At 41.7% G+C, this 14,943-nt stretch overlaps 1 protein-coding gene across 2 annotated transcripts in view; it reads right to left on the bottom strand.

Moving 5' to 3' along the window:
- The window catches only part of HTR7 (5-hydroxytryptamine receptor 7), a 76,505-nt gene extending 62,111 nt beyond the window's left edge, over positions 1-14,394 (bottom strand). For both annotated transcript variants that reach the window (XM_045854706.1, XM_045854707.1), the window contains exon 1: positions 13,182-14,394. In XM_045854706.1, the coding sequence (XP_045710662.1) occupies positions 13,182-13,720 (539 nt within the window). In that variant the 5' untranslated portion in view covers positions 13,721-14,394. The remainder of the gene's footprint in view (positions 1-13,181) is intronic.
- Positions 14,395-14,943: the final 549 nt, after the last annotated feature.

A 14,943-nucleotide genomic window follows, 5' to 3' on the forward strand; every position in this document is an offset into this window, starting at 1 on the left:
TTTACCAGATTCATTTATTCATTTGGGAATGTTTTGCATCCCAACTAGTCTATGGGATCCTGTAGAAGGTTAATCAGATACGATCTCAAGTCTAAAGTGCTTCTTACTCTAGTAAAATATTCACTAATTCATTCATCCATTCATTCCACTAATATGGTTAAGTACTTACTATATGCTAGGAACTTTGTAAGTGCTAGGAAATAGAAGTGAAAAATGAAATCAAAGTTCTTACCCATTCTAAATGAATTTAAGACATGTGCATAGATAATCATTGTTAGGGTTCAATGAAGCAGATACAGGGCTAGAATCTAGCCTTCCTGAATCCCAGGGGAGAAGCTATCAACAAAAGTTCTTGAAGGAGCTGTCTCTAGTCCCTGTCACTACTTCTTTTCTCTCTTTCTCTCTTCACCACACTCCACCTGGGCTTCTGTTCCACTGCTTCTTCTCAAGATCACCAGCAACTTCAAGGTCACCAAATTGATTGGTCATTTTCTAGTCATATCTTACAACAGCATTTGACACAGTTGATTTTATCTTTGTCAAAACACATTTCCCTTAATTTCCATGACAGAACACTCTCCAGGTTTTCCTCATATCTCACTGATCACCCCTTTTAAACTGTGTTATCTCCTCCTCTTTTCTGGACCTCTAAATATTTTATCTCCCTAAGGCTTGGTGTCCAGACTCAGTTTCCTACATGTGATCTTCCACCTTGTGGCTTTAAATATCGCCTACAGTGACCTCCAAATTTGTATCTCTAATCTTGACTCCTGCCTGTAACTCTAGACTCCTGTCAAACGTGTCGGTATCAAACTTACCATTCAAAATAGAACTCTTGATTTTTACCACCAGTTCTACTGCTCCTCCACTCAGTAAGCAGCATCACCATCTACAGAGTTGCTTGAACCAAAAGCACAAAAGTCATTCTTTATTCTTCTCTGCCCCCTACTCCTCACATCCAATCCATCAGCTAGCCCTGCCAATGCACCTCCAAGACCTCTGGAATCCTCCACTTTTCTCTCTCTTCCCTACTCCTAATTACCTTTTATCTTGACCACTTCAGAAGCTTTCCAATTGGTCTCCCAGCTTTCACTCTCACCCATCTCCATTTCATTTCCCAAAGTATCCTCAATGATTTATTAAAAATATAAATCAGATCATGCCACTCTAAACTTCACACTCTCTACTGGTTTCCCTGCACTTAGAATAAAATCCAAACTCTTTACCTGGCCCAAATCCCAGTATGATTTGCAACCAGTGCTCTACTCCCATCTCTTTCTAGGCTATCTTTTGATCCCTCTACTCCAATCACATTGGCCCAAGGCCTTTATGTCAGCTGCTGCCTTTTTCCTGGAATGTTCTTCCCCCTAATATTCACACAGCCAGCTCCATCATTTCATTTGTCTTGATGTATATGTCTCCTCCTTAGAAAGACCCTCCATGATCTCCCACTCTAATACAGTGCTCCATGTTAATTATCCTTGTGGCACTTATTACTAATGAATTTGTGTTTGTGTCTATATATGTGTTTTTTAACTTCTCTCTTTCTCCTTACTAGAATGTAAGATTCAAGAAAGAAAGGACCTTATTTACCTTGTTTCGGATGTGAAGAGTAACCAATGAAGATTACATAGTCAATAAATGTTGAAAAGTGAATAGATGAATCCCTTATGACTCCCATAATAAGAAAAGGCAACTTTGATATGTTAAGAGGTTGCTAATAAAAGACTATCACCTTCAAGACCCAGAAAGGAAACCAGAGTGGTAGAAGCTAAAGTGTCCAGAGAACTATCAAGTATGAAATTTCAAGGCAATCTGCTTATAAAAATGGAAGGATTGTCAAAGATATTTATTGAGATTGTCAGAGACCTTTTCAAACCAAACATATGGAATATACATTCCCCTAAAGTAAAATTCTGAAAGATTCAGGCAGCTGAAGCGGACTGATTATAGATGCATTAGTGTGTGTCATTTAAGTATCCCCATTCAGCAGATAGAGACAGGTCATTGAATTGAATCAAATCCTGGGTAGAAGGCAGCAAACTCCAGCAGGTCAGATCTGGCCCTTGCCTGATTTAGTATAGCACCCCAGCTAAAAATGGATTTTACATTTTAAAATAGTTCAAAAAATTGCCCTGGCCAGTGTGACTCAGTTGGTTGGAGAGTCACTGCATAAACTGAAAGGTCATGGGTTCAATTTCTGGTCAGCGAACATGCCTATGTGGTAGGTTCAGCCCCATAGGTGGGCTGAATACCCATAGGTATCCAAGCGTGTAGGAGAGGCAACCAATTGATGTCGCTCTCTCTTTCTCTCTCTCTTTCCATCTCTCTCTCCCTCCCTTCCCCTCTCTAAGCATCCTCTAGTGAGGATTAAAATAAATAAATAATAGTTAAATAAATGGTTTTAAAAAGTCAATAATAATAATAATTAATGATGTGAAAACTTTATGAAATTCAAATTTCAGTATTCAACATCAAGTTTTATTAGAACACAGCCATGCCCATACACTAACATATTGTCTAGGTTGCTTTCAGGCTATAATGGCAGAGTTAAGTAGTTGCAATAGATAACAAAGATCACACAGGCCTAAAATATTTACAATCTAGTCAATTACAGAAAACAGTTTGCCAACTCCCAATCTAGTGAAATTAGCAAAATCAGATACGATCTTTTAGTTAAATCAGAAATGAAGGATCTCATCCAAAGAACAGAGGAATTTATTAACCCATTAAAGAGTCTGAAGCAGGAGAACCATAATCCAGTAGCGCCCAAACCTGTGAGCTTCCAAAACACTCATGCTTGAGTCCCACCCCTGCTGCATTAGTTAGGCTTACATACGGCCTGGATATGGGCCATACCCTTGAAGATTCCTAGGTGATTCTAATGTGCAGGTAAGTTTGGGAGCCATGGATAAGGTCACACTTGCATTTGTAAAAGATCCCCCTAACTCAGGGGTTCTTCCCCTGGCTGCACATTAGAATCACCTGGGGGAGATTTTCAACCCTGAGGTCCAGATGCACCCAAACCAATTAAATCAGGGCCTCCAGAGGTGGACTCCAAGCACTGGTATTTTTTTTCCAGTTAATTCTAGTTTCCAGTTATCCAGTTATTCTAGTTAATTCTAATTTCCAGTTATCCAGGTAATTCTAATATGCAGCTAGGATCACATAATCTGCATTAACATGGGTAAGGGTAGATACAGGGAGATCCCTCGGAAGCTACTCTGAATACTCCAAAGGAAAGATGATAGGGGCTTAGGTTGAGCTGCTGGCACTGGAAGAGGGAGAAAAAGAAAGTGTAGAGACAATCAGCAGGACTGAGTGACAGGCTAGTGAGAGTGCAGGCTGGGTAGAAAATTTCAAAGATGATGCCCTGGCTGGCATAGCTCAGTGGATTGAGCGTGGACTACAAACCAAAGCATCGCAGTTTCGATTCCCAGTCAGGCCACATTCCTGGGTTGCAGGCCAGGTCCCTAGTGGGGGCCACATGAGAAGCAGCAACACATTGATGTTACTCTCTCTCTCTTTCTCCCTCCCTTCCCCTCTCTAATAAATAAATAAATAAATAAAATCTTTAAAAAAAAGGAAAATTTCAAAGATGCTATCCAAATGGTTAGCAAAGCAACTGTGTGCAGACTGATGTCATTTATTGGGATGGAACCTTGGGGGAGGAACAAGTTGGGAAGGTAAGTGTGTTAGCTTTGTTTTGACGTACTGTTAAAAAGCAGTGTCTATGACAGAGTTAGTCAGATTAGGGCTATAGGGAGAGTGGAGTCAAATTATAAAGGGCCTTGAATGCTACAACCTAACACTCCTCTCCTCGTGTAGCAGGCAATGGCAATGATGACATAGGGAGAAACACATGGGCTTTTGATTCAGATGCTGTTCCTGTCATACATGATGTGTACATTGCCTCAACTTCCTCATCTGCAGAAAGGGATTAAAAATAGTCAAACTCTGTCTTGTTCACCTTTGGCCAGAAAGACACTCAATGACAGACATGCAGTAAACAGCCTTACAAGGGTGTTACAAAGATTAAAGGAGATAGCATGTATAAAGACTCTATGAATTTAAATAGCACAAAAAGCCCTCAAAAATGATAGTTGCACCCTGGCTGGTGTGGCTCAGTGGTTGAGTGCTCACCCGCCAATCAAAGGGTCACCAGTTCAATTCCCAGTCTAGGGAACGTGCCTGGGTTGTGGACCAGGTCCCCAGTAAGGGGGCATATGAGAGGCAAACACACATTGATGTTTCTCTCCCTCTCTTCCTCCCTTCCTTCCCCTCTAAAAAATTAATTAATTAATTTTAAAAAAATTTTTAAAAAGGAAAGTTGCTATTCCTGAAGGGTTTCCAAAGGAGAATGGCCCAGTGAGTTCCTCCCTCATGTTGATGTTTTAGGAAGTACATGTGGACATCTGTGGGAATGATGAATGAGTGGGATAAGAAACTGGACCCAAGGTCTAAACATTGGGCAGTTGGGATTGAGTTCACCTGCATGTGACAGATAACATAAGGTATATGTTCATCAATTAGTAAGAAGTCAGGGTACCAGCAATCCTCGTGGCATCCACAATCCCCAGGAACAAGTCTACCCTTCTGGCACCCCTGGTCCTCCTTCCCAAGTGTGGCCCTGGCCATCCATCTTGACCAAGACGACACCGGGAGCTCCAGCCACACACTCACATTCCAGGCAACGAGACGGAGAGAAAGACAAAGAGGAGGAACAGGGCATACACCAATTGCCTTGAGAAAAAAAATTCTGAGAAGCCAAAACACAATATTTCTACTAAGATCTCCTGGGTCAAAATGTATGAACATGGTCACCCCTAGCTGCAGGGGAGACTAGAAAAGTGTTTATTCTGGGCAGCCCTATTCCCAGGTACAAACAGGAATTCCTGTAACTAAGGGGAAAGGGGACAGTCGGGGGTGGGATAGGCAACCAGCAGCATCTGCCACTAGGGGTGAAGTCTTATGGATTCAGGCTTTTGTTATGCTGTTACCTCACTTGGAATGCCTTCCCGCTCCCTGTACCTCCCTGTACGTAAGTTCATCCACAGACTGACTCACTGCCTTCACACTCTCAGCATCTGCTGTTCACCTTACCTGGAATATCTCTTGCCTTTTCATCACATGTCTAATTCAGCATTTCTTTTAAGGCCTCGGATTATCTCCTTCACCATGACCCATATCCAAATTTTTACTATTTTCCTTAAATACATATATAAATACACAACTGAATAGGCTTTGAACACATGTTCCGCACATACAAACTGTGTCCATGGATAAAAGTCATTTCCTGCTCCAGTTCCTCCTTCATCAAGTGAGGATAAAAATGCCCACCTCACGAGACTGTAGGGAGGACCAAAGGAGGTTTCTACATGTGGAAGTGGTTGGTGAACAATAAAGCACTTAAAAGTCTATTAGCTGCTAGCATTTCTGCCCTAAGATGTTGTTTCCTGTGAATGATGGAAAGAAACAAAAGTAGTTTAAGGGAAATGTTTCCTCACCAAAGGACAGTGCAGAGACCTGTTTCTTCTCCTCCCTCCCACCTTGCCATTGCAAAACTAGTTTAGGATTCTTTCAACTCTTAAAGTGTACCTACAAGCTGAAATTTAATTTTAGAGATGAGCAAGGATGACTTCCTTCAAAGCAAAAGGCGACCCAGAGAAGCCAGAATGCCCCTGCACTGCTGATCACAGCAGAATTAAGGCCAAGAGCAGAACTCAGATCATCGAAGCAAATGAGTCATAGTACCTGGCGGCGAAGCAAGGCATCAGCCAGACACCAGTCAGAACTGAAGATTATGACTCTCACAAGTAAGCCAGATGAGTTCCTGTAACCACGCAGAAGCCAAGGAGGACCTCTGTCCTCACACGTGAAGCTAAAAGCCAATCAATGGCTGCTGACAGCATTGTAAGCGGTAACTGCATCTGCTCTGATTAATCATACATCTGATGTACATCCAAATACACCTTCACAAGATGTCATCGAATAAATAAATACTCTTGTCCCTTTTATTATAAAAACAGAATACAGTACACGTATTCTGACCTAAAATATGTTTGGATACTTCAACAATCATTTCAAAAGTAAACACTTGTGCAACTACCACTACAGTCAAAAGACAAAACCTTGCACAACTCAGAAGTGCACCTCTAATCATAACCCTCTCCTTCCCACCTGTGAGTAGTCAGTACCCTTATTCTCATGACATATGGATGTATATACACATCATGAGAATGAGGACAGCAGCCGTGATTTTTGGCTTCTCAGGAATTTCCTTCTCAAGACAATCAGTGGGCGCCCTCTTGCTCTTCTTTTTTGTCTTCCTTTCTTGTCTTTATATTTTCAGTTATGTATGTCTCTGAACAATGTCTGTTTCAAATTTCTACATTAATAGAAGCACATTATGTATTCTTTTGCACTGTTTGCTTCTGCTCAGCATTATGTTTACAACCCGGAAGTATTTATGGGTGAAATGACATGATGTCTGAAATTTGATTTAAAATATTGCAAAGATGGAGGAGTTGCAAAGTATTCATTAAACAGACTGGCCACAAATTAATCACCGTTAAAGGTAGGTTGTGGATATAGTAGGCTCTTTAGACTATACTCTCAACTTTTGAATGTTTCAAAATTTTTACAGTAAAAATATTGTTTCAATTACTTTGTGAGATTCATTTTAGCTATAATTGGTTCATTTTTATTGCTTTATAGTAATAGTTCTCTAAGTAAGGTCCCCAAAAGAGGAGCATCAAAATTAATCAAGAATTTGTTTGAAAGGCAAACTATTAGTCTCCAGCCCAAACTTACTAAATCAGAAACTCTTGTGGTGGGGCCCAGTAATCTATTTTAATAAGCTCTCTGCATAGTTCTAAGGCAAGCTCAAGTTTGATAACCACTACCGAATAGCACTCTATTGTGTGAATATATCACAGTATATTTATCCATTCTACTGTTGACACACATTTTTTTTTTCAAGTTTGGGGGTTTTCAATTTCTGGGTATTATAAATATTCTTGTATAAGACTTTTGGTGACTAGAGTTTCTCTGACATATACCTATACCAGAAAGTAACAGAATCATAGAGTGTATGTATCTTCAATATGGCATGATAATGCAAAATACTTTCACAGTGATTTACCAATTCACAATTCCACTACCAAAGTATGAAAGTTCCCTTTGCTGTTCACCCTTGCCAATAGTTGGTATTTTTCAAAAATTTTAATTGTTGCCATCCTAGAGGATTAAAAACTTTTAAGTTTTCCAACTCTGAATCAAAAACATATATTAGGAAATAGAACTCCAAATACAAAAGTAGAGTTTTGCAAACATATCAGTTGGTGGGTTTGCATGGAGTGGACCTGATGTAGGAAAGAATTTGGCATGATGGAAACACTAAAAGGTCAGCACGACTATCCTGTGGAAAGCACGATGGAACGTGGTCAGGGAACTTGTAGATGTGCTCAAGAGTTTGGATATTATTCCAAGGGAAATAAAAAGCCAATAAATGGTTTCAAACAGGAAATGTACATGATTATATTATATTTCCATGTGTGTGCATATTTGAAATATTTCAGGCACACATTTACTTCCAGCTTTGATGGGATTGTCTGATGCTTTAGACCAGTTCTTCTCATGAAAACAACTAGAAAAGCTGGGTAAAGCACGAATATACAAACACACAAACCTGCTCAAAGGCATAATAGAGGTATTGAGATAACCAGAAGGTGAGGGGGGAAATCCTGGAAAACAGAGAACCACAAAGAGGCAAACCAAAATTATGCAGCCACTCTTTTCCTTGGGACATTTTCCAAAACTAAGTGAGGGGTTACGGGGCTGAAGATGCAGGCAAAGAGTCTCGGCAGAATTGCTATTAAGAGGCAAAAATACCAGAAGAAAGTTTGGTAGTCTCTTGAAGATAGAAAGACAAAAATTAGAGGCATGAATAGCCAAAATCCCAACAAGAAGCAGAACACTAAGCCCAGCATTTGGCTGGTCCTTAAACACATTTGCTGAATTCTGAAGCTGTACAGGACAGGAGGCTAAGAAGCCAAAGAAAAAGCTCCCAAAAAGCTGAGTGGGAATTTTGACAGTCTCACAGTGCTGAGGAAAGAGGAATTAGAGATTGACTAGGGAGAAAAGTCATCAAGAACACCCATGCTCTTAGCTAAAATCCCAAGAAGGCTACACCCCAGAAAGATGTATCAGCTAGTGGCAGACAGAGCTTTATCAAAACTAAAAGCTAGCCTATGGTGAGCTCAGTCTCTAACTGGATTACAATAATCAGTCCCCCAATATGCCTGCCTAGCAGCTATTTTCTCTGGAAGAAAATAACATTATCTACAACATCTACAATTTTTCATACCACATGTTGAGTACACAATCAAAATTTATTAGGCATGCCAAGACACAGACCCAAATCCCAGAGGGAGGGGAGCAGATCACGCACAAAGAATCCACAAGTGATTCAGACAATGAAGTTAGCAGAAAAAGAGTTTAGCCATGATTAATATACTCAAAAATATGATAACAAGATGGAGAAATTAGATAAAAAAGCAGAAGATTTCACAAAAAAATTAGAATCAATAAAAAGGATCAAATGCCAAAAAAAAGGATCCAATGAAATTTCTAGGACTAAAATAAAGAACTCAACAGATAACACTGAAAAACAGATTAGACATAGCAAAAGATGATTAATTGGAAGGCAGGTCAAAATTTTCAAAACTGAAGCACAGAGAAAAATGCAAAATGGAAAATAAGAGTGTAAGAATGTGTAAGCAAGAAAAAAGGTTTAAATCATGTAAATTTGAAGGCAGAATAAGAAAGAATGGGATAGTAAAAGTAATTAAAGAAACAATAGCAAACTCAGAGATATCAATGCACAGATACAAAAATTACTAAGAAACCCTGTAGGGCTTATGACAAAACAACAACAACAAAAAATAATAATGCCAGACTTAGGGACATCATGGAATAAGTGATAAAAACTAAAGATAAAGAGAAAATCCTAAAAGTAGTCAGAGGAAAAAAGACATATTCTCTTTAAAGGAGTGATGATAATGTTGATTAATGGCTGATTTTTCAACAGAAATTATGGAAGCCTAAAGACAGTGGAACAATGTTTTAAAGTGTTGAAAAATCCTCAAATATAGAATCCCATGCTTAGAGGAATTGTCATTCAAAAAATGATGGTAAACTTATGACACTTTCAGACAAGTAAACACAGAAGATTTGTCACCAGCACTCACTTCTTTAAAAATGCTAATGAAAGTCTAACTGGGCAAAAGAAAATAATCCCAGATGAAAGCATGGTAATGTAGGGAAAGAATCAAGAGTAATGGGAAAGATAAACATGTAGGTAAATAAGAATGAATACTGACTGTTTAAAATAACAATAAAAATCATCTAATAGGTTTTTAAAATATGTAAAATAAAATGCATGACAAGGATAACACAAATGGTATAAGGGGGTTGCACAGAATTAAAATGCAATAAAGTACCTTATTATCCAGTGTTATATAAAGCCAAAGGAAATGAAAACATGTCCACAAAACTACTTGTCCACAAATAAATGTTTATAGAGTCACTGTTAGTAATATTCCAAAACTGGAAACAATTCAAATTTCCATCTTCAAGTAAACTGATAGACAAATGGAATACTACTCAGAAAAAAAATAAAAAACACATGAAAACACTGACAGTAAAAACTATGAATGAATCACACAAACATTATATTCAGCAAAAGAAACCAGATTTATGAGTGTATACTATAGCACTCCATGTATGAGGTTCTGACCAGGCAGAACTAATTTATGATAAAAAAGCCAAGACAATGGTTATCTCTGGGAGTATCAGAAACTGGGTAGGGGCAGGAGAGGACTTCTGGGAGATTAATAATATTCAATTTCTTGATCTAGTTGCAGATTGCATGCATGTATTTCAAGAAAGTTTTAAAATATATTTCAAACATACAAAAAGATACACAAAGAAGAACAAGTCTATATAAACCACCAAAACTAAGAAACGAAACATTACCAATATAGTTCCATGTGCTACTCCCTGACCGCACCTCCACCCACTCCACCAGAGATAAACCACTCTCCTAAATTTGGTGTTCACTATTCCTCTGAACTATTTTGCACTTTTATTCTTATATAAGTTCACTTAAAAAAACATACAGAACTAACTGTTTTCGTATGCTTTCACCCTGTACATAAGAGTGACTTAATTTCTATTTTTAAAAGAGCATCCTAAAAGGGGGACTATTGAACTGTAGAACTGTTGAGTGTAAAACTCACCTATCTGAGGAGTAAGGAAATACAGAGAGGTTGCAGGCACAGCTGAACTGTGAAGTGGGCCAGTAACTGGAGAGAGAAATAAGGCCAAAGGAGTTCTTAAAAACAGAAGATCAACCTTTGTCCAGTTGAGAGAAAAAAATGAAGACAAAGAAGATAGGAGCAGTCAAGGAAGAAACCCAGTCCTTGAGGTGGTAAGAGGGGATGGGATGCGAAGTGCAGGTGGTTTGGTCTTTGCTGGGACAGAATGTCTTCCTGCTTTTTAACTAGAAGGAAATAAAAAGAGTACAGATGTGGGAAAGTTTGTTTCGTGGTGGAAGGATAAGGAAGTTCCCACCCAATGGCTGCTACTTTTTCAATCACCGTGAGTCATTATCTGAAAAGGGTAGATACGGGAGTGTTGAAACCTGTAAAGAAAATGGCATGCAATTGCATTGGAAAAGGCTGGAAAAGCATCCCAGTTAAGAAATATCAAGGTTCCATTAACCAAATGTTAAATGCCCAACAGAAATCCAAATTCTCATAATATAGTATGAGCTCAAAAGCAGAAAAATTGTTATTCATCTTTGATTATGCTGCAAAGCACAGTATAACCTATATTAAGTAATCAACAGGGAATAAATAAATAAATTAAGATGAAATGTTTTCATATTTTGTCAGCACATTTTAATATTGTCGGTCATATTCTACAATGGAACAGAGAAAAAACAGTATTTTGAAAAATAATTCACCTTAGATGTCAAAGCATTTCCTGTTTTCTCATGTTTAGTTCTCTGTGTTCTTGGAAGCAAAGCAATCCGTGTCTCCCACCATTATTAATTCTTCGTATTATGTAAAGAAATGACATGTTTATCTTCTAAAATAATTTTTAAGCTGAAATCATCAATGGCATAATTCTTATAGGAAATGAAGAGACAGAATCTATATCCCTGAATTATCATAATTTGTGACATCATAAGGATATAGTTGATGAACAAATTACAAGCTCTTGACAAGAAAGATTAACCTCTTCACTCTATTCAAGATGTTCCTGCTGCTGGTAAGTCACACGTGCACCCTGAGTGAAGAAAACCTTTAGCTTATGCATGGGAATCTCAGGGTGGTCCCAGCCAAACCTAAATGTGCTCAGAAGAACAGAAGCACTGGGTATCTTAGAAGACAAGTTAGCATGCTATGTTATTTATCATTTATCAATTATGAAATGAAAAAGATTATAAATGCATTACTAGCAACATAAATTGTTATTCATTTAACCACACTGAGTGCTATTTAAAGGACTCCATTCATGCAGGGAGCACTGTTTTGGTTGGCTAAGCAGCAGAATTTTTGCGCTTATAGTTCATGTTTATACTTACTATGTATATTGAGCATGCTTTCCTAGTTTCTGTCACCACAACCAGACTGTAAATGCATATGTTTTTGACATTCTTAACTACAGTAACTCAGAACTTCAGCTGTCAAGTTTGGAGCTAATATTCTCATATATGCAGTTCATGTTCTACTGTTAAAAATAATTCCTTGTTTTCTGTCAGAAAATCCCAACATAATATATAAAATGGCAGGATCCAATTTTTTAAAAATAATCTAGCTCTTTAACTAAATACAGCTACAATGTATTTTTTTCCTTGAAAATATCCCCTTCCCTAACATTCCCCTTACTCGGTTATCATAAACCTTGGCCAAACAGTAAAATAGCAGAACATGTTCAATATCAACAAACCACAAACCCCTCCCTGTGTTTACAGGGAGGAAAAGGAGGAAATTTTCAGTTTCAAGCTAGACTGTCTTTTGAGGCACTGTCATTTTAAGTGTGAAGGCATCGATTATGTCTCCTATGTTAAAAAGGTCTACACATTTAAAGGTTCTGTATGTCCCCAAAGAAAATAAGCAATCATTTCTCTGTATCATTAAACAAAGTACCAGTCCTGTGCTGGTTTTAAAGGACGAGCAGAATTCTGAGTGTGAATATGAAGGTTTAATATTTCAGTTTCAAGAGAAGCAGAGTTACTCTGTAGCCAAAAAGCACTGGGACCATACTTCAAGTTGTCAATTGCACAATATTTCTAGGGCCAAAGAGTAGCTCCACTGCAGAATCCTGTAATCCTAGAGTCTGGAGGAACCCTGGGGATCTCCTAGTCCAATCCGATACCCACGGCAGGAATTTTTTCCCCAGCATCCCTGACAGATGATCAGCGTCTGTTTCAATTACTCCAGTGGGGGAGTTCGCAAGAGAAGATTCCCTAGGGATATGATGAAAGGCTAGAACCAACCATTCGGACAGGGAGTAAGGCTCCAGTCAGTAAGTCTACAGGATGCAAACAGCCTTGCCAAACACTAAAATCAGACTTTCAAAAGGAGAATCACAATCAGCAATCATAGGGGTGCAACGTTAAGACATGCAGACCCCCAGTTCTAGGACCATCCTAGGTCTTTTCATTGGCCTGAGGAGTAGCCCCCACAACCAGGGAAGCAAGGTGACTTTTCTCCCACGGGTTTCTGAAAGTAAGAATCGACTCTTTGGGGCTCACAGCAAGGGTCTGTCAAGCTCAGAAAGGACCAAATTCTTTCCGCCCGAAAACCAAGACAAGGGACCCCCTGCTGGAACTGCTAATGCTTGAAATACTCTTAACTTTGGTCGTAAAGTCCTCACTAGAGGAAACCAGAACATTTCGGGCTCTTCTTTCAAAGGTGAATATAGGCTTTGCTGTAACTGAAGTTGGTTGGTGTAGGGATGATATATGGGGGTTTGATGTTTTAAAGCGTAGCCCTTCATCCCGCGTGAAGTCTGGCTTACCCTCCCAGACAGGGCGAGCGCGCGGGGCTCTGCTACCAGCAAGCACATACCCCGAGCCGGACCCCGGGACGGGGCGGCCCGGGCCTTACCTGTCGATGCTGATCACGCACAGGGTCATGATTGAGGCGGTGCAGCACATGACGTCCATGGCGATGAATACGTTGCAGAAGAAGTGGCCAAAGATCCACTTGCCCCCGATAAGGTCTGTGACGCTGACAAAAGGCATGACCGCCACAGCCACCGAGAGGTCGGCCAGCGCCAGGGACACTATCAGGTAGTTGGAGGGCTGGCGAAGCTTCTTGACGAAGCACACCGAAATCACCACCAGGCAGTTGCCGGCGATCGTCAGCAGCGTGATGAGCGTCAGAATGGAGCCGATCACAACTTTCTCCACTCTGCCGTAGTTGATCTGCTCCCCGCAGCCGGAGGCATTGTCCGGGGGTGCGTCCCAGGTGGGCACAGGGCTAGCGGTCACCTCAGGGACCCCGCGCAGCAGGTGCGGCGCCCAGGAGCCCGCGACCGGCCCGGCGCCGTCGGGGCTTAGGTCCGGCAGCCCTACCTCCGGCAGGAGGACAGAACGCAGGTGTCCGTAGAGGTCCGGGCGGCCGCTGCTGTTAACGTCCATCATCGTGCCGCTGTGCGCTGCTGCCCATGGAGCCGGCGCCCCCGCCACACACTCCGGCTGCGGGCCCAGGGGCTTCACCTCGCCGGTTCCGCTCCGCCCGGCCCAGCCATGAGGCCCGCGCCGGCCGCTGGGGGGCGCCCGGCTCGGCCTCGCGGCCCCGCACGTCCCGGGCCCCCAGCCGCTGCGGACAACGCGTGAGCGCGGCCGCGTGGGGACTCCCCGCAGGAGGCGCCTCAGGCACCCGACGGATGCCCGGGACGCGCGGGTTCTCCTGCTAGCTGATCCGGTTCGGCTGGCGGCTCCGCAGCCTACAGCCCGCAGCCGCTGCGCGACTCCGCGGAGAGCGCCAGAGAGGCAAAGGCAGAAGTTGCGGCGGGCGCCCCGCCCCTCGCGCCCGCCGCCGCTGCTCCTCTGCGGCAGCCGCGCCGCGTCCCCACCGCCACTGCCACCGCCACCGCCGCCGTCGCCTCAACGCTGTCCTTGCCCCCCGGGCCCCTCGAATGGGCTTCCCCCGCTGGGCAGGGGCTGCCACCTCCCCCACGCGTCCGCACGGGGCGAGGGGCGGTGCTCCCCGCGCCTCCCGGGATCCCAAGCCGGATCGCTCGAGGATCTTTCTTTGCGGATGAAGGGTCTCACACCCCCTCCAGCAATCCGCACTTCCTCTCACCAGTAACGACCCTTCGGTGGAGGAGGACTGGGGAGCCAGTGGGCGTTCGGACTCACTACAAAATGAGGAACCTGGAGAGGAATTTTTCCCCCCTTAATTAAAATAGCCTTTTCGAGCACTATACTAAGCAACAACTTCCGTTTCCTATTTTGCCCACTTATGGGAGAAGGTGAAGATGGAAAAGGAGAGGGACCCGAATGGGATAGGGGTGGAACCTCAGAGAAAGAAGGAAAAAACGGAAGGAAAGATGACTTTAGGTCCTTGCTCCCGGTGGGAGGCTAGAAACAGGCCTCTTTGCTGCGAAACTAGACCATGCTGCTTTTATATTTCAGCATCAAATCCTAACATGTTGAAAGGAGGATTAATTTTCCCTGGGTATTCTGGAAATCTTGCATATAAACGAAGAAATGACTGGTCATAATGTTTTGCAGAAGAATCCTGGAGGTGTATGTTGATTTAATTTCTATTGTCTAAAATCCCCTAGTCTTCAAGCCTTGTCAGAGTGGCTGATTTTTATTATTTGTGAGACTTACTTTATTTTGTTGAAAGGTTTTGTTAG

This window comes from Phyllostomus hastatus, unplaced genomic scaffold (genome assembly GCF_019186645.2).
Source record: "Phyllostomus hastatus isolate PE091 unplaced genomic scaffold, TTU_PhHast_1.1 phas_scaffold_1066, whole genome shotgun sequence".
NCBI classification, from domain to species: domain Eukaryota; kingdom Metazoa; phylum Chordata; class Mammalia; order Chiroptera; family Phyllostomidae; genus Phyllostomus; species Phyllostomus hastatus.